Source organism: Cheilinus undulatus, linkage group 4 (assembly GCF_018320785.1).
Source record: "Cheilinus undulatus linkage group 4, ASM1832078v1, whole genome shotgun sequence".
NCBI classification, from domain to species: Eukaryota; Metazoa; Chordata; class Actinopteri; order Labriformes; family Labridae; genus Cheilinus; species Cheilinus undulatus.
In genome coordinates, this window is record NC_054868.1 from 13005667 (window position 1) to 13029324 (window position 23658).

General features: G+C 39.1%; 2 protein-coding genes across 5 annotated transcripts; one reads left to right on the forward strand and one right to left on the reverse strand.

The window, feature by feature from the left end:
* Positions 1 to 558: 558 nt before the first annotated feature.
* LOC121507850 (proteoglycan 4) lies at positions 559 to 17207 on the reverse strand. 3 transcript variants are annotated; one of them, XM_041784212.1, is made up of 7 exons: positions 16811 to 16937; positions 13622 to 13679; positions 11216 to 11419; positions 9574 to 9752; positions 9405 to 9495; positions 6742 to 9299; positions 559 to 5081 (listed from the first exon to the last, which is right to left on the reverse strand). In XM_041784212.1, exons 3-7 carry the CDS (start codon positions 11250 to 11252, stop codon positions 3072 to 3074), a joined length of 4875 nt encoding a protein of 1624 aa, XP_041640146.1. In that variant the 5' UTR covers positions 11253 to 11419; positions 13622 to 13679; positions 16811 to 16937; the 3' UTR covers positions 559 to 3071. The 3 variants fall into 3 exon arrangements, with proteins under 3 accessions (XP_041640146.1, XP_041640147.1, XP_041640145.1); XM_041784213.1 differs by lacking the exon at positions 13622 to 13679 and having other exon boundaries at positions 16811 to 16852; XM_041784211.1 differs by lacking the exons at positions 11216 to 11419; positions 13622 to 13679 and having other exon boundaries at positions 16811 to 17207.
* A 141-nt stretch (positions 17208 to 17348) lies between these two features.
* si:ch73-109d9.2 (uncharacterized protein LOC565042 homolog) lies at positions 17349 to 22492 on the forward strand. 2 transcript variants are annotated; one of them, XM_041784215.1, is made up of 5 exons: positions 17349 to 18191; positions 19352 to 19470; positions 19775 to 19874; positions 20697 to 21109; positions 21188 to 22492. In XM_041784215.1, exons 1-5 carry the CDS (start codon positions 17927 to 17929, stop codon positions 21860 to 21862), a joined length of 1572 nt encoding a protein of 523 aa, XP_041640149.1. In that variant the 5' UTR covers positions 17349 to 17926; the 3' UTR covers positions 21863 to 22492. The 2 variants fall into 2 exon arrangements, with proteins under 2 accessions (XP_041640149.1, XP_041640148.1); XM_041784214.1 differs by having other exon boundaries at positions 17351 to 18191; positions 20697 to 22492.
* The last annotated feature ends 1166 nt before the right edge of the window (positions 22493 to 23658 follow it).

The window sequence follows — 23658 nt, forward strand, 5'->3', positions numbered from 1 at the left end:
AAGTTGAAAGGATTTAAATAGTTGCTAAAGTTGTGCCATTGTTTGGCTGCACAAGGTGCAGCTCAACAAGTAGGGCAGAATGTCCAAACTAACCACATTATCTCATGTTTTCATTTCATTTGAGCAATCACAGGAAGATTTATATTGTAGTGTTTGTGACGGTGCTGACACTGTTGCTGGATTGCTTGTTTAACAAAGCACTGGGATTAGATAAATTATCTTGAAAGAACTTTGGTTATGAAGATGATCTAGACAAATAAATAATAATTACCAACTCTCGTCATGCCCCAAGTTATCACAATTTACAAAAGAGGATATTTACCATGACAACATTGAAGCTATCTCAGCTGGTGCAACATCATAAATGAAAGCAGAGCATTAACTCTATCTCAAGAATGAACTTGCACTTAAACATGACTGCATTTGAACTAACTCATAGCTGGTGCAACCCATAGCTGGAATAAAGCAACTGTTTGGTTTGATTTAAGTGGAAGTGATGTATTTGTGCACGGCAATTCAAAGTAATGTACAGTAAAACCAAATGCTCCAAATGCTTAAAGGAAAATTTAATATTTAAAGGAAAATAATGAGTCAACTGTTTTTACAACATGGAATATTTATGAGTTACAAATGATGAAAAAACATTTTGATGGTTAATGTCTTGCAGACTAAAAATATTCTTTATGCCCACTGTGATCAAACATGTACAGTTGTTGTTTGGAGGCAATTTACAGAAAATGTCTTTTCAACATCAAGATTGCAGCGCTTTCTGAGAAAATCAACAAATCTAATTTCTGTGGATTTTCAACTGTCATTCAAACATAAATAAGAGAGAAAATTAACCATCACATTTCCTGGATTTTTTAGGTCAGTTTGCAACAAGTCAAATTTACAAATTTAAGTGACATTACAACAGTAAACAATCGGACATTTCCATCTGCTTGCACTACTCTACTAGTTCTTTTTGTGAACAACAGAAATCTAATTATGAAAGAAAATTGGGCAATATCTTGGGCATGCAGAAGGGTTCATGTCCAGAACATGGCTCTTAACACCACTGAAACAAGTTGTGTGTGATTCCTACTAACCTTAAATTTTAGCAACAAAAAGATTCTACCAAATTCTGCGAATCAACAATACAACTACAAAATTATTCAAGGAAGACACTCAGTACTTTTACATTCATTAATAAAGTCAGTTTATTGTGTTAGGTCAACTAAAATTAGACCTTTAACACATATGTAAACATAGTAGATCATAGTAAGATAGATAGTATAGATCATAGTAAACTGAATATCACAACTCTGACTTTAAAGATCACACAGATATTCAGCAGTTGGAGATCAATTTACCTAATCTGACCTGAACTTGACTGGTGTTCTCGCTGGGTTTTGACCTGGAAAATGAATGGTATAAATGCTAAATGTTGCACACGTTGTGTTGTTGTGTATCAGCATTAGCTAGGGGTATGCCTTTCTCATTTGTCCCCCCCCAGAAAAAAACAAAACCAAACCAAAAGATAAACTCAGCATGCATACAATATGCACAAAGCTGTTAAGTGTGCTCAGGGTTTCACAGCATGACATAAAACCAGTTCACTGCTTACTGCCATGTTAGCAAGGTCAGAAGGAAAAGGTCCAAAGTAACTACCTAAAAGAGCGCATACCACCATCTACCCTAGCGAAGTCAGACATGCTCCTGTCAATAATTTGATTCTCCCGCTCTGCGTTTTTTTTATTGGACAAAGACAGTAGTCCAGTTAAATTGCCTAACTGACCTATAACCAATCTGATCTGACTTTGCTATGCATGTAAGCGTACTGAGTGTTCAATAATGTTTAAGTGCAATCTGAAAATACAAGGTCATAATTATTTTGACTAAATTTTATAGGTCAACTTGTGCCTACCTTTTTAAAGCAGCCAACCTACTCTTTGTACAATGGTGACTGTGCTCATAACTGGCGCTTGAATCAGAGGACAAACATTAGCAGCACATAACAATGGGTAAGAGCGAAACACAGTCTAATGGTGTCAAAACATGTTAAAAATCTCCTAGTCTTTTTTGCATGGCCAAAGAACTTTTCAAAACTCAGCATGCACACATCCTCTTCCAACCTCAGCAAGAACTACCTACACTCTTAAACTTCATTACGATTAAATAATCATTTAATCAGCTCAACATAAGTTCCTTGTCTCAATTCACATTAACTTCACAAATAAAATTGCACTGGAAAAAAAAAAGAAAAAAGAAAAGCCCAAATGATCCCTTCAGAGCTTTTTTCCTCAATGAACAGGTGCAAGAATACCATAAAGCGTGTGAATTCCAGATTTATATCACACAATGTGATATATTACAAGCCGTTTTTGTCTAATCTTGATGGCTGTGGCTCAGACTTGCAGTGCGTTCGCTGCATGTAGCCACCTTGTGGCAGGCACCGTCATTGCTCTTATAACGTGCATGTGTGCTACATGTTGGCTGGGTCCCCTCCTGCCACAGCCCCGTCTTTCTTCATAAGTCTCATCTTAATAAACCTTTCTTACAGAAACTTGATTAACTGTATAGCCAAACTGAGCCAGAAAAGAAATTCAGAATAAAAGCATTCTGTACAAATGAAGTAAGGTTCTTAAAGGAAATGCGAAACCATGCTTCTTCTTATAAAAGCACAAACCAGATGCATACCCGTTCTGTTTATTTTGCCTATGAAATATTCTACCACAATGCTTCACTAATAGTAGAAGTTCAGAGAATGACTTTATATTGACATACACATTCAGCTAGTGGCCTTGATCTGGTTGACATTTCTGTTTTAAAAAGCCTTTTTAATTGGTCTTATGTAGTATGCTTATATTTCATGAGCTGTAAGCCATAATCATCAAAATTAAACAAAAAAAGTTTGTAATATTTTTTCTATTACTTCACTGTATGTGCAATGAAACCACTTTTTGAATAAATCAATGGGAAAAAAATCCAACAATATTCAATTTGTCTAAGATGCATAAGACTTTAGATTTCCCCACACTTACTAAAAATGCATATATACAAAAGAGCATGACGTTATAGATGCCTATCTCTTATACAATTTTATGCACGTTCTTCACATGCTTTTTTAGGTGCCCTGACTGTGTGAAACTCTTAGGGCAGTGTGGACAGGAATGTGGTTTCTCTCCCGTGTGAATATATTTGTGTCTTTTCAGGTTATTGATGTCTAAAAACCCTTTCCCACAATATGGGCACCAATGTCTCTTCTCCCCATTATGCCACCTCAAATGCATATTTAGTTCTGTCCTCCTTGCAAATTTTTTTTCACAGAGGTTGCAATGGAAGGGTTTCTCTCCTGTGTGAATCCGTATGTGGGCTTCCACATCTCGCTTCGAGAAGAATCCTTTGTTACAGATCTGGCAGACAAATGGTTTAATCCTGCCATGCACCATCTGGAGGTGCTTTGTGAGGCCAAAACTGTAGACAAAACCTTTTCCGCAACGTGGACACACATGGATCCTACCATTGCGGTGCACCCGTCCATGCCGTTTAAGACCCTTGGAGTCTGGAAAGCTTTTACCGCAAAGTCTGCAAGAGAAAGGACGGTGACCTGTGTGGAGACTGACATGGCTCTCCAAGGCAGCACTACTACTGAGGACACGACCACACTGCCCACACTGGTTCTTTAGCAGACGCCAACCGATGACTGACAGTGGTTGTAATGGTGATACAACAGGTTGTCCTCTCATAGGTATGGGATGAAGGGAAACACTGGGAGGGTAAACTGATGGCTCATTCTGAGATTCTGTCTCTTTCTTCACAGATGATTGCAGCACCCTCTTTCTCCCTGCTGGGGCCTTTTTCTTAGTTGGATATGCAGGAGGAGTCCAGACAGCTTTAGTAGTCATTTTCTTTGTATTCTCTGTGTTAGCACAGTTTTCCGCTAACTGGCTTGTTTCAGCTTCACTCTGCAGATCTGATTGATGCTTTTGAATTTGGGCTTTTTTATCTTTTGCTGCTTTAGTGAACTGCTTAGAATTGACAACTCTTAAATTCTTACTTGGACAAGAACCTTTAACTACTCTGGGTTTCTTAGCTGGGGTGGATTCCCAAGTCTTACTAGGACTGACACTATGGAGATTAGTTCCACTTTTAATGTTACTCGGAGAGTCACCGTCATCGGCAGGTATTTTGGGGCTAGAACCACTTTTACTTAAACTAGATGTCCCAGGGCCAACAGGAATAGATTTAGTCCTTTTAGGGGTTTCAGAATTAATAGGATCAACAGTTTTGTCACCTTTTGGGCTAGGACCATCTCTAGTTGAACTAGTTCTCTTAGGTCGCACAGAGGTAGTTTTGAGACTTTTAGGGCAAGCACTTTCTTCAGTTTTGCTGGACCTCTTAGGACTGACAGATGTTTTTCTGGTCTTTTTAGGAGAAACACTTTCCTTAGTTGAAGCAGACCTTCTTGGACTAACAGATGTGCTTTTAGTCTTTTTAGAAATTGCACTTTTTTTAGCCAAACCAGGCCGCCCAGGACTAGCAGAAGCTCCTTTGGTCTTTTTAGCAATAGCACTATCTCCAGCTGAGTTTGACCTTCTTGCACTCACAGGAGAGGACTTTTTATTTTTTGAGTCAATGGCATCTCTGTCTGGGATAGACCTCTTAAGACTCACAGGTGTGGATTCAGTAGTGGATTTTGACTTTTCAGGGGACAGTTCCTTCAGAGATCTCTTGGATCGTACACCGTCTATACTTATGCTAGATCTTTTTGTGGAGACAGGAGGGGAGTCACTGGTTGTCTTTATGGATGTATTATCCAAAACTGTGTCTTGTTTTTCATTGCTCAGAGGAATGGGTTCAACAGGTGTGCTTTTATCATCTGCCTTGTCGTTCTCTAGTCTAGGTTTGTCACACCTTTCAGTGGGGTTTTCCGTTCCTGTGCGTGATTCTCGATTTGTCTCAGAGTTTCTAGCCTGCAAGTGAGTTCTGAGGTGACGCCGGAGTTTTGCCACAAGGATACTTTTTTCCAACTGTTTCTTGTCACTGGTGCAGGTTTTGGGACCGGAAGCGTTGGCATCTACTGAGTCATTGATGGAGGGCTGTGACAATAGAAAGAGGAAAAAAGTTAGTAAAAATGCAAACAGAGCAGTCAAAGTGTTGCATGCGGGTATTCTGGTGTGGTATAAAAAATACAAATATTGTGTGCAAAAATACTCTGAACAACATGAATGACATTAAAAGATGTAAAGATTAATGCACCTCAATCTGTAACCACTCCTGGTGATAAAGATCTGATTACAATGGAGCACTGGACTGGTGAAAATGTTACACAAATTAGTCAGTGGCCTGACCTCAACTCTTTAATAATTGCAGAAGTAATTCACAATTCACTTTAGAAATAAAATCATGGTGACTTAATATGAAGGGAGTATAACGTTTTTAAGTCTGTCCTCTACACTTTGGAGTAAAACAATTGGGTGTTGTGACGACAAGAAAAATCTCATGTAGTGAAATGGCAGAGCTATAAAATCAGCTAAGATGCTCACATTAATAAGCAACAGTACAAGCAGATTAGAATATGTAACACCTTTAAAGGTCACAACTCTACTTTCCCTGTTGCCATAATGTGATGTGTAGTAAAGGTGATGCAGTGCTGTTGAAAAGTACACCGCCTGTCTGTGGAATTATGGCCGGCATTACAGCATTATACTGATTTAGCAGTGCAGTGCTGTAATGAAAGGTTAAAAAAAAAAAAAAGATAAAGTTTTCCAGGAGAGAAAAGAGACTGCACAGACTGTACTATGCACATCTCCGCATTTGTGCGCAGCCTGCAGGACACTTGATATGAGACAGCGGTCTGTTTGTGTCTACAGACTGTAGAGAATTTTATAAACTTCGCCAGCTGACCTGGCACTCATACAGAGCATAGACCGACTTTATGATTTAACTCCCGTTTTGGTAGTTTCTTTTCAGCTAGTGAGTAAAATAAGTCTGATAGCGCTCTGGATTGTAGCTCATGTATAGAATGGTGCAGCAATTAGTCCTAAAATGCGGAAGTAAATTAGCATTTTAGCAGTTTTCCAGTTCCCTCGTCTGAAAGTCTATGGGATTTTTGACTGAGTTTTCTGTTAACTGCCTGAAATAAGTTCTGTGGTGAACACAAGCTCAAGGGATTTTAACGTTTTATCCCATGACATAAAATACATCTGAAAAGTGCCCACCTCTGAATTGTATATATTTTCACATCTTAAAGACGGTTGCCAAAGGACAGCTAACTAGGACTACAGCATTTGTCTGGATCATATAAACCATCACCCCAAGCACGGCAACTGAGCCTGCCGCTCACTCCTATCCTCAGTTGATGACGCTGAATTTGGTCAACTGTGTTGTAGTTCAATACAGCATGACGTCAGCTTTTTACATTTGTTATATTAACGAAGCAGATATGATGCAAAATATCAATTTCTGAAGATTATCTTTATGAACAAAATGTGTAAGTTTCATAAACTTTTACTGGACACAGAACTTATTTTCAGCAATGATCCAAAAACCCATTGAAATATCCCATAGGCTCACCACCAAGGGAACCCATCCAACACTAACTTTCGGGATTTGCCTACAAAATTAAGTCATGACTGCACCACTCTATTAGCTGCCTATTAAAGGCTGCCAGGATGTGTAGGAACCAGTATTTAAACATGTTGTCCCTTTTGCAAATGAAGTACTGAGTAGCTTGAGCTTTTTGGAGTATTATCTCACCTGTTTTGGGTCTTGCAAAATTGGTGTCACAGCTAGTTGGGCAAGGAACTGGGTTTTGGTCATTCGTACATGTGGGTCCGATGTGTCCTTGGATTTGATGGGCATTAGATGAATGACAGCAGGTGACTCTTTTTCCATGGGAAGTGGCTCTTCTTCCATGGGAGCTGACTCCTCTGTGGGAAGTGGCTCTTCTTCTATGGGAGCTGACTCCTCTGTGGGAAGTTGCTCTTCTTCTACGGGAGCTGACTCCTCTGTGGGAAGTGGCGCTTCTATGGGAGCTGACTCTTCGTCGTCCTCCTCTATGATAAGTGGCTCTAACTCTGTGGAAGGTAACTCTTGTTCAGGGTCACTGGGTAAGTCATTGTCTTGCACTGGCTTGCAAACTGTTCTGTTTTCCAACTTTGAAGTAGTGGGTTCACTGGCCATGACTGATAAATCTAAAGGTTCGGTAGAGTCCATGTCTGTTGTTTTCACACAGAATTGTGCTGACAGCCAGGAAGACGTAGAGGATTCCAAACAGATGCCTTTTCGAGGGGATAGTGAGGCCTCCATTTCAACGTTCTTTTGTCTGTCTGACATCTGAGAAGTTTGAAGACGCATAACAGCAGAAGTTTCTGCAGTGGTAGAAGAAATGCTGGAGGATGAAACTTCATTTAACAAATATTTTAATGCAGAAGCTCCACTTGTAGGCAGACTTGACACTAGAACTGCATCTTTGGATGAGATTGGAAGTTGGAGCCTGGTTAGTCTGACGATTGCAGAAAGTTTTTGTTCACAAGATGGTACTGCTTGTGATTCATGGGTTGATTCAAGCCCTGATGACACATCTAAAATAGAGCTGATTCCTGAAGGTTCTTTTATTGGCTCAGTAAAGGAAATGTTTTGTCCAGAGGATTCCAGGTTATCAGAAGTCTTCTTTGTTGACAGTACAGTGGCTGCTTCATCCAAAGTAGTCTGTGTATCTCTTGACTTGCCGAGATCCTGTGAGGACGACATCAGCGATGATGATGTTGATGATGACAACGTAACTGTATCAGATGATTTAGCCTCATGCATAGTTGTAACAGCCATCGTCTGTGACTGTTTCTTTGAAGCTATAGCTGAGGTCTGTCTTGGAATTATTATTGTTATTTTAGGGTGTGGAAGAGAAACTGACTGCAAGTCTCCTAAGGGGTCAGTTAACTTCGACTTGATGGCAGGAGGTGACTTCTGTGATATAACAGAGGAAAGGGGAGATTTTTTTGGTGGTACACCTGTGGAGGTTGAGCTTGGTAGTTCACTTTTGTCATCTGCAACCACAGCAGTTGGCACAACAGTTGGAAGCAGGGCTGGAGACGGTGCTGCACATTTATGAGGTATCACGGAGACTAATGAACTTGCCATAACTATTTTCTGTGGTACAGTTTCATCTTTTTTAATATTTGCTACTGATTTTAACTGGTGACCTGAAGGGTGCCGCTGAAGTGACTTTATGCTTGTCTGAGTTGCAGCAGTTGATATTACCATTGAAGATTTAGCAGTGTTGGCTGGTATGACAGTCAGAACTTCACCAGTTGCGGTGACACTTATAGTTTGAAGATCAGAGTTAAGTTCCTTTTTTGTCAGCTCTGTTGTTGTGGAAATCTGTGTTTGAGGTACTTTATCAGCAGGCTCCTGGGCTTCAACGTTGATTGGTGATATTTGCTGCTCAATTTGCACCTCCTCCACGGTTTGCAAGGTTTTGGTTGTAGCTGGTTTTTGTTGTGGGGAACAGAGTGTATTTTCTTCTGCTGACTGATTCATGGCTTCAACTAATAGCATTGCATCCTGAAGAGTAACAGAGGTGCGCCGTTCTCTTGTCTGTACTGATGGTGCTGGTAGCAACTTAGTTTTTGGAGTGTTTTGTGTTCTTACAACAGAAGGGCTTTCAGTTGATGACGCCTGAACGGTCCCATCTTCCATATCCACTGAGAGCTGTAGGGACTCAGCTGGTTGTTCATTTTGGGAGGAACACTTTCCAATAAAAGATAAACTCAGAGAACCAACCTTGCCTATCTCCACACCTTCTAGAGCGTTTTTTTGTCTCCCCTTCTCTGATGGACTGATAATAGATGAAGACCCTTTAGGCTGAACAGGGGATCTTTTTGAAAGTCTGGATGAAGTGATATTCACTGAATCCTCAGTGGCAGAATCTGTGCTGTTTTTCTTCCCTCTTGTGCGGAGAGTTCTCACTTCTTTTTCCTTTTCAGAAGATGATGGAAGCATTTGTTTCACTTGCTCTTGTGCGGTCTTTGCTTTCTTTGGTGGTCTTCCTCTTTTGCGTTGTACAGGTAAGTCAGACTTGGAACTATCCTCCCCCTCGGTCGGGCTTAATGTGAGTGAGATTTGTTGTGAAGACTCTTGTTCAGATGTCTGGTTGTGGGCTTCAGGTGGACTTCTGTCTATTCTTTCACAGAACCGTGCTGGGGCCACTGTAGTCTCTTCATTTCTTTGAGAGGAAGGGATTCCTGTTGTAGAACATTGCTGGTAAATGGAGTGCCCTTTATTTTCATTGCCACCAGCAGACAACTGTGATGAACCTAAACACAAAAGTAATAGTGAAAAGAATGGGGTAATGGTGAAAGGCTTCACTGAATCTTTTAAATGACCAAACTTTAGCTGAAAATATCGTCTGGATTTCTTACCGGTACTTTTTCTGAAGGCTTGCCTACGGGCTGCAATGGGCTCAGCATCCTCTTTCTTGAAACTAGACTGCTGGGAAGAGTCACCAGTTGCCTGCAGAAAAAAGTGTCATTGATTGAATTCAGGACATACAGACATGTAGACATTTATTCTGCTTAAATAATCACATACCTCCTGTTTCTCAAGTAAAAGCCCTGTCCGAGAATTTCGCTTTCCACGGCTCTCATAGTTGTGCTCCTGCCAAACGTACTGCATTGCGGAATTCTCACACTGTTGCTCTTGGTTTTGCCATGATGAGGGCCTCAAAGGCTCACACTGCTCCACCAGCATAGTGTGGGAAGGAACAAGATCTGTAATACAATACACAAAAACACAGTTGCCAAAACGGGATTTTTTTAAGAATAAGGTCCTGAATAGTTAAAGAAAGTACTACTGGCAAATCCTCACAGGATATTTGGTATGTTGAAGATTGCATTCTTAATCTCCAGTGACAGCAAATATTGTCAGTCAAACAACAAAAATAAGGGGCCAGAAATGTTAAGGTGCATACCTTCAATGAAGGAAAAATAAATGCATGTAACAAAGATTCAACAAATCCCTTGTGTTGTCAACATGATGTTTTTTGTTACACACACACGCAAAAAGCAAATTTCACCCTGCTCATCCTTTAAGCTATCAAAAATATCAAACAGCTGAAGGCTGAAGGTAAAAGCTGGTGAACGAACTAATGCCATTAAATTGTACACACACACTTCATGTGGAAACTGTCAATGCAGCTCAAAGTGGGGGGCCTGTGTGCTCTGTAAAACTTAAATGGACACTATTCTCCCTGTTGAAAGTCAGCACTTTCAGCTGCACAGTGAAGTCTTGCTACAATTTTGCTTAAAAGGCAGTTTAACAGCGCGATTGTACTTGCTGCGGTCTTACGTTGACCTCCACTTTTCCTTTCGTCTATTCTGAAAGTTAGAAAAAAAAAAATTACTCCCAAAGCCCTTTCCTATCCACTTTTCCTTGGTCTCGACGAAAAATGTCACAGGGTCAAGGAAAGGTGTGAGTAAGAGGAAAGGAAAGGAAAGGAAAACCACAGTGATAAAGGAATCTAATTGCTCCTACAGTAAGTGGATAACCTGGGACACCAGATGGATTTGTTTAACACATCCATCTGTTTAACCTTCCATAGACGCCTTTGGGAAAAGACTGAGGCTTTGAAAAAAAAAAAAAAAAAAACTCGGAAGGTGACTGGAAGAATGTTCTGTCAAATTTTTACGGGCCAATCAGAGCAACAAAACACGTGACGTAGCCTCCCAACAAGGTGTGCCACTACAGAGCAGTAAACTCCACAGAGAACTGCGTAAGGCAAACTGTGTACTGTACCATGTAGACATGTCAGTACGCGACTTTTGTCGTTTTTGAAAAGAAAACAACTCAGTGTTGTTCTTTGTTCTTCTTTTAACTCATTGAATGCCACTGACGTATATATATGTCATTTAAAATCCAACACTTGAGTGCCATTGACGTATGTATACGTCAGTGTTTTTTCGGCGGCTGGCACAAGGGGGCGCTCTCATGCTCCCTGTGAGTAATTTTGGGGCTTCTGGGATACATAGTCGGAACACGGAAGACAGTACATCAAAGCAACTGAGATCAAAACATGAAGTGGAGACGCAGGGATGGAGGTAATCTAAGCTAAAAGTTCAAAAATATTCAGTATCAGCACAAAATGCCCCCCAAAAACTGAGGGATCAAGTGGCCAGTTTCGCTTGCGGATGCTGGAAGAAACTCTAAACTTTTGCATGAGAAATCGGTAACTCACTGAAACCGACAGCAAGTCCAGGCATCAGCTCTTTCATTCATCTGCCTTGGCCGGCCGAGAGGCTAAAGGATGCTGTGAGGTCTGCCTCCGTACGTCGGCATCCACTGGCCAGCTTGATACTTACAGCGATGACACTTCAGAGCAGACTTTTCTGACCCAGACTCTGAGGAATGGCTGCCAAGTGAGCGCAGCGGGTCTTGTTCTCTGTCCCAGAGCGATGGAGGTGAGTTAACATTAGAAACCCATTGGTTATTCAGCCAGATTTATCGCATGAAACCATCACTCATGCGTTCACTCGTGTGATTTCAGAAGCAGACTTGAGAGAAGAGCAAGCCCCATGCAGTTCTGCAACACTGTTGGCAGAAAAAGAGCTAAGAACAAACAAATCTATATTATAGATTATATATAATATATATAACATATTATAGGTTATATTACTTCTATAATTTACAGGTAATGCCAGGGGACACTCAAGCAGGAGAGGACGTGGTTGTATAGGGGGTCATGTGGCGGCCGTCCAGTTGTAGTGTGCCGTATTTTGTATTTTATTTATTTTACGATAAAATAACTTTTGTAATACAATTTTCAGATGTCTTTTATGTCATTGAAGGCAAAATCATAACATTCAAATCACTGTTTTGCTTGACAGATGCTCTTTCACAAAAATGCATTTTTCTCAGCTTTCTAGAAAAAAGGTGGTCTTTCTGGTGAAACTAGCCTCTATTCAACTTCAGATAAATCAAGAACGGAACAAGGTGCAAACAAAAGTTTTTTTCCATGATGAAATAGAGAGTTTCTTCTTTCATTTGAGCTATTCTGTGTTTTCAGAGTCATAGTACAAAATATTCTGTGGGTCTTGAAAGATGACTCAAAATGGCCAAAAACGCTGGTACAAGCCACTTCCCATTTTATAAAAGGGCTGACACTCAATGAATTAACGAAGAAATGTCATCAAGTTCTGATAAAACTTGCACTATAGCAGCATCTACGCTAATGTCTTCCACCATAATTGCACCGGCCTCTTCTCGCTGCATGCTTACGTCAAGACTCTGCCACACCCAAATGTACTGCCCCTTGACGCTGATGTGTCCTGTCACTTTCTAAACGGGCCCAAATGGTTCAGATGGGAGCTTTGCAAGACGGATTTGCCAGTGAGAAACACTGAAATGGGCAAATCCATCTGCTTTGCAAAGTTACTAAGTGGATGTTACAGATGTAAAAAGCGAAATTTTACCATTGATGAACTACAAAATATTTAAAACCACCCAGTGCATTCTCCTTGTTGTTTAATAACGCAAATGAAACATGAAAACCTCCATGAGAAATATGAGCACTATTATTTTACTTATGAACATCTCCTCATGACGTGCAATGTCTGACATCACCCGTCAGTTTTATATTTCTTAATTCAAACCTTTTTGCCAAGTAAACCAACAGTTTGATGAATTGATATTTCTACTGTAATTGTGTGGTAAAATGTCCTTGTTTTATCTCTTTCTAGCCATTCTATCTTCAACTTTTCATGTTTTTCCTGGTAAAGGTGAAGTCTACTCTAGTTCTGTTGTCTCTTAGCTTGCTATGTGAAGAACAATGAAAATACTTCACCTTTACAAATAAATAATTTCTTAATTTCAACATTTTAAACTTTGGTTTCAGACCACAGATCTTAAAGCCCCCCTTGCAGACCATGAGATGCCACTTATGTCAAAACAGAAATACCCACTAAAACTTTAAAAATAAAACTGGATTTAATATCCATTAAGGGGTAGGGAAAGGATTAAAGTAAGGGTACCAGAAGTTCGATGTCTTAAACCTGACCTGCAAAACTTAATACCCGAGTATTTAATAATGCAGAGTAAACGGTCTGCTTAGAAGACAAAAGCTTCTCCTACACAAAAACACTAACACAGCTAACATAGCTAAGGCTAAAGCTAATGAAGCTACATTGACTATGTAGGTAACATTGCTCTTGTAACTAATGTAGCTAAAGATAACAAAGCAAGGTTAGCTTATGCTACATTTGCTTAAGCTCATGTGGCTACGTAACCTATACAGCTAATGTAGATATGCTAGCCTTAGCTATGTTTGCTAAAACTCCCACTGCTAAAGCTAATGTGACGACATTGAATTACGTCGCAATGTTAACGATGTAGCTAGCGCTGCTACGTTAGCTTTAGCTGTTGAAGCAAGCCATCACGTGTGTTTACTTCTAAAGCAGGTCTTTACATACTTTAAGCCTGGATTAGAATTTAGATGGCAGTAATACTCGTAACTTTTTTCAAAATGCTTTTAAACAACTAACGGAAAAAAAGCAGGAAGCGGGAATAACAAAACACATGAAGAAGAAAGGGTAACTGCATGTACAATAGCAGAGGAGTGGTGAGACTGCTGGCTTCTTTCTCTTACCAACTTCTCCACTGTGTTCTTAAAAGCCTCTGGATGTAAAAGCAGAGAAGTCGAGGACCTGAGCGAAAACAATACATTTACCCATACGCAGGTATACAGAAGTATAGAACAGCGGCTACAAGTATGTATTTAGTAGCTTTGCTTAGACCCAGCTTCTATGTCCCATCCTGTGTTTACATGGTCTATTTTGCAGTCCTTCCATGGTTAACACTAGTCAAGATTTTGCACAAGTATACACTCTTTAGCTAGTGTTCTCAACCTCTACATATCCACAATCAGCCTTTAATTTGCTGTTTACTAAAAAATATGTAATTAATGGTGTCGTAGTTCATCTCATTACACATGGACTAAACATGATGCCTTAAAAAGGCTCTTAAAATGTACGTGTTTTATTTTCATTAATACCTTTTATTAATTCTACCCTTCGCAGGAGATATTACACTGTTCATTGCTGTGTTGCCTTTTTCGTCTTTTTAAAATCTGTTTTCCCCTATTTTCATGCTTAAAGACCCTGTAAAGTGAAAATAAATCTGTATTTACGTTTGTCTTATGATAGATCACTGTGTTATGAACCCCCAGGTCAAATTTCAGTCAAATAAAGCATCTCCAAGTTTATAAAATTAAGCTTCAAATCATGAAAAATGAGGCAGTAAAATCTGCTCCAGGGTGGTGTGGGCGTGTCTGTTGAATGAGCTGAAGCCACGCCCACTCAGGAGGAATATGATCCTCTCAGGTTTTAAAAATGTTACAATCTGAATGGAGGAAAACACTCATGCCATAAGTCTGTCTCTTGACCTTTTGTTGACCTTAGAAGAAGAGACAAAGTCTGTTCAAATCTCTGCTATGATGCTTTATATGATCCACAGACCACTGTGACAACAGACTGTACTGAGATGAACTGCTCTGTGATTTTAGATTGTGGCAAACTGTGATGAGGAGTGGCTCATAGATAAGTTAAACGAGTTAAACAAGCCCTCATGCAGTAAGCATGAGCAGCTATCTTTTATTTAGAACCACAGATAAAGACACATACAGGCAGGGTAGTCTGCAGCATTACCCCCCTCACTCATGCAGTCATGGTGTCATACTTTGAAAAATACTTTGCCCTAAAAACATGAACCAATAAACAAAACACACATAACTATAACTCTGCAATGAAACATGAACAGTATAGAACCGTACAAGAGTGAAGTCCTTTGCACAAAATGAACCCAGAAATCCCTGCTCCAGGTGACTGCTTCCTTCCAAAATATTGCAGTGTTAGAGGGGTGGGGTCATTCCCTACTGTGGGCTCATAACATCATGAGCTGACATATTTGCCCCACCCACATGAAACCAAGCTAGGAAAGAGGTGAAATGGCCTAAATCCAGAATTCAGTCACACGTAGATCTCAGTGTTTTCACATGCTTACAGCAACCATATTCCAACATATCTACAGTGTAAAGACAAAAACTTTGGATTTCACTTTACAGGGTCTTTAACACAACCCAGGCTGTGCCAATTACCACAGGTAGTTCTTAATATTACGAGATGGTAAAGTAATTGCTACACTACAGTCAGCTTAGAGTAAAAGGAGGGAAACCTCAATTAAGGCCTATTAATGCAGGACTTTATGTAACTCTTTACTGATAAACCAAACCCATACCATACCCAACCGTGACCCCAAACGGATGTGCAAACCGAACTGTGACCTGTCAACCAATCACAGTCTAATCAATTCAGGTAACTTCACCTGAATCTGCTCATTTTGATATGCCAACAGCCACGATAATTTAAGGATTTCAGTAATCTAATTATTGCACACAGGTGAGTTTATCACTCTGCCTACTTGAAGAAGATGATCTTGGTCTTGTTGTGAGGTGGTAATTACCACACAAAGCAGATAGCTGGGAATGCTAAATTCCCAATAGAAGTTCAGCATTCCTAAAATTAGAATTATTAAAAGTTGGCCTCCCTCCCTTTTTCCCATTTACACTGTGGGTTTTAGAGTTGTCTCATTATCATATTTAGTCCTATTTTGCCACCATAGTGGTGATTTATTTAAGCTTTTTCACCATAAAAAACCCTCATCTATTGCTTCAATGCTAATGCCATTGGTCTTCTCTTATCTTATTTGGTCACTTCAGTGCTACAGTTTGACTGGTGTGAAGCTAGAGGGCAGCAAGCTTCCATTGGCAAAGTGCCAACCAATACCTAGTTTAACCTTTTTTAAAAATATAATCTATTTATCATTTTCAACCAACAAATGAGTAATTTGACAATTTAATATTTTAGAAAATTCTCCAAGAATCATGTTCAGATTAGAAAAAAAAACATCACCATAAAAACATTGTAAATGTTCATAAAATGTAATAAATTATATAAATTTGAATAAATATAAGAAAGCACAAATTAAAAAGTACAATTGCAATGGGTTCAGTTGACATATAAATTCAGAATTTCAAAGAGTATCAAGGCACTTCCTACTTTCTATTTTACCAAAGACTGAACATATACTGACTAAATTTCAGATATACCGGTAGCCCCTTGATGCATCGATGACGACGATACATTGATGCATTTAACTTAAAAATGTACTATTGCCACCGGACCCCTAGATAATTCTCACCCAAGTCTCCTTAATTCCCGGGGAAAACACTAAATTCGTTAGATAATCGTGTTAAAAATCACACTGCAAAACAAGTTTCATGATACGTTTCTTGTTGGTTGAGTTGGTGATGACCTGATTCTTGAGAATAACCAACAGCAAAAAAATCTCCCACAACAAAGGCCCTCCACGAGTTATTGTGTGGAAATGTATATTATTAAAAGTAAAACAGGGCCAATTTAAATATATAAACTTAATAAAAACTAAAACCAACTTAAGACCCATTTATGAGCGATATCAGTTGTGTTTGGTAATCGTTTAACACCTATTTATCTAACCGTCATCACATCCTCTGCTTCGAGCCAAGATAACGTGGTATGGTTTCCCTCCTTCTGTAATCGACGTTTTAAGCTAAGCTAGGCTAAGCTGCCACAACAGTTACACGCGTACCAACGAAGAAAAGCAAGAAAACCCAACCCATTAAACGCGATAACGACTACAGTTTCCTTGATTATCACATTTTTTAAACGTCTTGACAATACCAACAGCGTAATTATAGAAATTACCGAGCCATTGATGAGAGATGGGTATCAGAACTTACCACATTGAGTAGCTGTGTCACGTTTCTCAGAGTCGTCAGGTTGTCTCGGAACTGGCTCGCTCTCTTGGCGGTCGTTGGTATTTTGCCCTCTCGCGTTTTCAAATAAGCTACATCTTCTTTTGAGGTCATCGTTCTCCTTCTTGATTCTGGATATTTCTGCCTTCAGCTCGTCGACCATAGTTTCGAAAAGTTTAGTAGTTTCTGCCACAGCACTCTTAAGCATACTCTCCATGACAGAGGCATACTTCGACTGAAAATCGTCCGCAGACATTTTGGTTTCGTAATTTACCCCGTTTGTCCAAGTGTTGTCCTGAATCCACGTTAACAGTGCAGTGCTGCGAAATTATTAAAAACACAGCCAGCAGATGACCCAATATGGCTCCCTCCCTATGGCTCCTTCCACCAACGCGGTCTGCTGAGTGTGACGCAAATTGATTTAAGGAGGGGCTTATGGAAACAATATCCTCTGATCCAAACTGTATTTTAATTTACTCGATAAAGAATAGCTGTATTTATAAACGATGTTCATCATCGACCCTGACAATCATGTACATGTAGAACTCTCGACTTAAAACAGGTTATTCCTCACCAGACCTCAATAAATCCGAAAGAATTGTCCTTCATCCCAACCCGTAGTTTGCATCCCGGAAGTGGGGTTGTTTACGGAATCAAGAGGAAACGCGTTAGCTCAGCTTAAACAAATTGAGACATTTTAGCTAAGCAACTGAATAACGACTATTACTAAACCAGTCTCAATCTGCACTGTATGCATGTTGGATAAGTTTTAAATGTTTTTGACGACAGATTATCCCGCGGTCTTACTCTGTTACGCTAAATTGATTCAAAACTGGCTTACCTAGCTAGTATGCTAACGATTTTTTAAAAATCACCTGTGTTGTTTATTGAGTTTTACGTGCGTGGAAATGGAAGTAACCAAACGATAAATGCGGCTAAGACAATTTACTTGTACTTCTGTTGAACGCTGTAACACATTGCGCCGTCAGTTCACTACCTTGCTGTGACAGGCAAATTCCACATTGATACAGCTTTTGAACTGCTTCTCGAAAGATACCTCTTTATTGAAATAGAATCTGAGGGTTGCAGACAAGTGGCATAATGGCTGAGACGATAGTAACCTTTCAGTCCCAGCTGTCGGGGGTGATGGAAACAGTCTTCAAAGCTGCCATGTATGAAATCACCAGGCTGGTGGAAGACAGTTTTCTGGAGGAGGTGACACGGTGCAGGGACCAGATTGAGACCCTGAAGAGGCGATTGAAGTGGTCGGAGAGTCGACGTAAGGAAAGAGAGGGAGAAAAGAAAGGGAGATGTGTGAACTGCGAAAGGGCCGGGGGTGCTAGTGAGGAGGAACCCAGAGCGACAGGTGAGTCTAAGTGGTTTTCAGCTTCATATCCAGCCACTATTTAGCTGGGAAACATAATGTATGGGAACAGCTATTTGAAAGGTGCTTTCATTAATATTTTCATATTAGCAAGTGAAGTCGTATTTATGATCTTGCAATAACAGCCCTTTATAATGTTCATAATAAACTTTTAATTTACTGTTACTATTTTCTTCAATCTCTGTGCACTTGACATCATTGCCTGCATCAGCTGAACGCAGCTGTGGATTGTGTTCTCCAGCTAGTTGCCAACTGTTAACAGGAAGAGAAGATGTTTACATATAGCTCCTAGCTGTTCCAAGAAAATTACTGTTAGAGGCAGCTAGAGAGAGTTTTAAGTAAAAAGCTCAGTACTAAACAAAATCAGCTGTTGCAGGTCATTTTGGGGGAGCTGCAGAAGAGACTTTTTGCTTCACAACTATAGGAAGTCCACATAATACAATGACATTCAAGCCTTTTTATTTTAAGAATATTGACTGCAGTGTCTTATAATTTGACAGAATAAGTGTCTTCCAAGATCCTCTAAAGGAACTGGGAGTGAATATACGATCCACTTCAAACAAACAAAAAAGATAAGATGTATTAGACCCACAAGGGGAGATTCCCAAAAGGATACTGATGCACAATATAGAATTTCTGCCGATATTTCCAAACTCAGTTCAGCCATTACTGACACCAATATATCTTTTATATCCTGAAGAATACCAAGCCTCTCCTGTAATAGGCTTGACCTGTAACTCACTGTAACTATTCTATTTTAATGGACATAAAAAAAAATGATCCCATGAATGTGTTCTTTTCAAATAGACATTAAGTATTTAAAAAGGCAAAGTACTTTCTTTAAAATACATGTACAGCATATGCAAAATGTCTTTCAACAGTTAAAATAAAACCATCCCTCATCTGCCTTTCTAGGTGCTACAAACAGCTAAAGATAAAGTGCTTTAAATTACACAAAAATAAAGTGAAGTGTAAAAAATTAAGCCAGTTGGAGTTCAACATATTGGTGATACATATCAGCAGACATTTTCACACCTTCTAGTACTTACGGTTAGCTTTTTAAGCTATGAACTGCTCACTCTGATATTATTCTGATAATATAGTGCATCCCTAAGGAATAACATTTTCTAATCCCTCAACAGAAATAAGTCTAAAGCAGGAGAGTGTGCTGCAAGAGGAGACAAATAGCTCCACAGGACATGGTGGTGAGAAAACTCACAATGAAGCTGAAGAGGCACATAGTGAAATAAAAATACAACAGGTAAAAACAATTAATGACCCCAATTAAATTACAAGAAATAACTTTAGATGTTTCACTTGTTTGTTGAAATGTTTTTGAGATCAGAATAAATTTCACTGTTACACACTTCTTTCTTTATGTCATACACTTGGGCGTAAGGAAAAAGAGGGCAAAAATAAATAATGTATAATTTTTTTAACCATTTTTGGTATGATTTTTTACTATACCTACTCAATAACATAGCACTAAATCAGATTTACTTGTTTATCTTTTACCAAGCTTGTTTTCTTTTTATAATATTTTTGTCTGTCTTTTTGATCACCAGTCTCCAGATGAAAAACTGGAAAGACTGCTCAAGGAGGAAGCCCTTCAGATTACACCAGAAACGAATGAGTCGCAAGAAAGATGGGTTGCCAGTGTGGAGGGTCAGTATGTCATATTATGCAGAAAGAAAGATGCAATCAGAAAGACACATTTGAAACGGTTTTAAAGTTATTTACCATTTTGATTTTCAGTCATATTATCAAAAAGATAGTGACCTCTGCAGCACTGTTTTATATATATATATACAGTGCTTAACAAATTTATTAGACTACCTGTTGTATTTGTCTCAGTGACCATCCAGCATCATGAAGTGCTTCAATGTGGACTCTTTCATTTTCAGTGAGCTCTCCACGTTTTATCGTTTTGAACAAGAATGAGGAATTTCAAACTGAGTTCACCTTTTTATACCAAATTTGAGCCGGCTCACTGGGCTTCTCTGAGAAGTCAGAAATGAATCAAGCATAACATTCAACCACTAAAACTCATTTTTCTGTTCAGGAATGCAAGTAAATAACTATAATTTGATATTTTAATCAAAAAATAATGATGTGCTTTACTATTTTTTCAGTTTTTTTTGTAAATCAGTAAATTTGAAAATTCATGGATAACAATAATAATTATATTTTAGCATTAAAAATATCATTTGGGTTAAAGAGTTTCTACATTTTGGTGTATTAGCCATTGCAGAAACATAAAAAAATGATTTTGGTAATTGCCAATGCTGTTAATTTAGGGCAGCTGTGGCATAAACCTTACTTTGGCTGGTGGTCTAATAAATTTGTTGAGTATTGTATGTTCCACAACATGGGTATTCAAAACTGGCTCCAGTGTCATGACTTTCAGTGGTCATATAGTTATTTTGCCATTTCTACATAATCATATGAGCAGCACATTTTCAGATCTCTTGTTTTCTCATTGTTCAGAAACAGATGCATCAGGTCAGCCGGGGCCCAGTAAACGTTACAGTGACCAGAAGATCCCTAAGAGCCATGTGAACTGGGAAGCTGGTTTCAATCAGAGACCAGACTCAGGCCAAGGTGGTCAGTCAGGTGACCCATGTGAATCAGTTTTTCAGACCAGGTATGGAATGGAAGACTTGGGTGGTTTTGACAAGACTGGCTATGGAGATGCAGACATGATTGATATGGGTAACTTGGACGGCTTACATGGATCACCATCTCACTTAGGTGAGAATATGAGTTATGTTGGGAACTATGAGGGGGATGTGGATGCACCAGAAGGGGCTGAGAATCATGTGTACCAAGCAAGCACTCCACAGAATAGAAGGGGCCTGGTCAACTGTAGTGGAGTCTCACCCTCAAGGACTAATGTTGAGGTGAGTGGTGAGTTTAGCTGTTTATTGATCAATGAAGAAGGGTATCTACAGGACCCAAGTGTTTTGTACCCTGAACAGGTGCCTGGTGATTCCGGAAGCAGGTTGAGCCTCCGAGGCCATGGTATTGACCCATCTTTGGAGGGCACAGAGGATATGTACGGGCCCTCAGTTGGCTACAGTGATACCTTTATCTTGGGTGAGAGGTTGCAGAATCAGCAGGGAGGAAGAGCAGGCAGGAGACTTGCTTGTAATCAATGCTCCATGTCCTTCCCTGATACTGCCTCATTGAAAACACATAAGCAATCACACAAGAGTCTTGGACAAGTACCACCATACTCCTGCACTCAGTGTGGAAAGACCTTCACCCAAGCCTGTAACCTCAAAGTCCACCAGAAGATTCACTCAGGGCAGGGGCTCCACCTCTGCAGCCACTGTGGAAAAGGTTTCCCTTCTTTCTCTGACCTAAAGACACACAAATGTAGCCAAACAGGTGAAAAACCTTACTGCTGCACAGTGTGTGGGAACAAGTTTAGCCGGCTCTGGAATCTAAAGTTGCACAGGAGAATTCACACACAGGAAAAACCTCACCGGTGCACAATGTGTGATAAGAGTTTCACACGGGCAGACATACTGAAGGTTCACCAGCGTACTCATACTGGGGAACGACCATACTGCTGTGCGGTCTGTGGCCTCAGCTTCAAACGCTTGGATCACCTGAAGTCACACCAACGCAAACATATGACAGATCTTTAAACATTGGAATATTTGGAAGAGTGTTTCAAAGAAGAAAAGATTATGCAATTTGAACACAAATACACTTATTTCGAACCCAAAGTTACATATTTTTCAAAGTACTTTGTTTTTTGTTCACGTTCTTTTTTGCACACAAAACAGATTACAAAAACAACACACAGGCGTGTCATGTTTGAAATAAGGCACATTTGCAAACATTTGTTGTTCAATTTTCTGTTTATGAAAAAAGCCCTAAGTAACTTTTTGCCAGTGATCACATTAAAGATTAAAGTCTTCATCTATAAAATAATCCCAACATGAATGGTCTTTCTCCTCAGTTGTAAAATTACATTTCTGTTATTACACTCATTCAACAAAGTATTATTTTCTTTCTTTTTTAACAATTATTCAAGTTTCAAGGACCCAGTCTTTTTCACCAGACTGTAACACGGCAGACACCAACTGTGTCATGGGGACTTTCTTTATTATTTTCTTTTTGAACTAGAGTCTTCATTGAAACTCAGCTGTGTATTAAATACCATGAAGGAAAACTGAGGATATTTGAAAATTTCCTTTTCAGTCAAACGTATGCTGGAATTTAAAATCCTGAATCAATGACTAATAAAGATACCAATTGTCAAGGATATTTTCATGCACCCATGAAATCTGAGTCTTGTATCATTTTTGGTTTTAACCTCTTTCAGGACCTGTGGCACTAATTATTCTCTTCTCTTTACAGTTCTTTGAGTTTATTAACGTAGAAAAAAGGTGGGGGAGTGCTACATGGGGTCAAAGTATCCAACACTGTGTAGTCAGGATCAGGTGCTCTTCAGGAAATGGACAAAAAATTGTTTGCAAAAAAAGGAAGCTATGACTTGCCTGTAAACATAAATAAAAGTCCATATTATAGATGACAGTCAGAACTGAGAATCCGAGGCACTCTGATGTAGTAAAAATCCTTTATTTAACCTGGCGTATCTACGCGTTTTTTTTCTTCAGTTAGTCTTCATCAGGACATAAAGGACATTATGTCCTGATGAAGACTAGTTGGAGTTGAAACGCGTAGATATCCCAGGTTAAATAAATTATTTTACTACATCAGAGTGCCTTGGATTCTCAGTTCATTGAGTTTATTATTGGTGTTTGAGCTGTCTACAAAATATGTAAATTTTGTTTTTTTGAAATGTGATATTGCCAATACAAATGCCAGGCCAAATAAGGTGATGTGATCCTAAGTCACTGTCTGAAACTGCACTGCATCCAATTAGTTTTAATCAGTCAGGGAAATTGATATGCTATTTATCACAGACTATTGAATATTAATGCATTATATTGAATTAATTTAATCAGTGCACAAAGAAAATGTGCAAACAAAAATAAAGTTGTACAAAGAAAAATATAAATTACATGCCTATTAACGTTTGTTATCAGAATTTTGTGTTTCACTTTTGATCTGGTTGGACTAGATTATTTTACAATCTTGTCATCAAATGGTGTAGAAAAAAAGCCCATCCCAGTCTCATAATCAGTAAAAGGCATGATCTATCATCAGTATCCACATTGATGGACTCACTGAAATTTTTGAAAAATAAAGACAAAAACAATGAAAAAAAAATACTTAAAAACTGATACTAACAATGGTATGCATTTCTTTCTGTTTTTAATGCCGCTAAGCACTGTGTAACTCTGTTTTTAAAGTTCCATATGTATAAATAAAGTTAAATTAATTGTGATGGAAAATCTAAGTCTGTTATGTATTTTCCGTACATGTTTGCAGACGGCAGCATGAGGGTGTTTGCATCACATTAATACTTGTT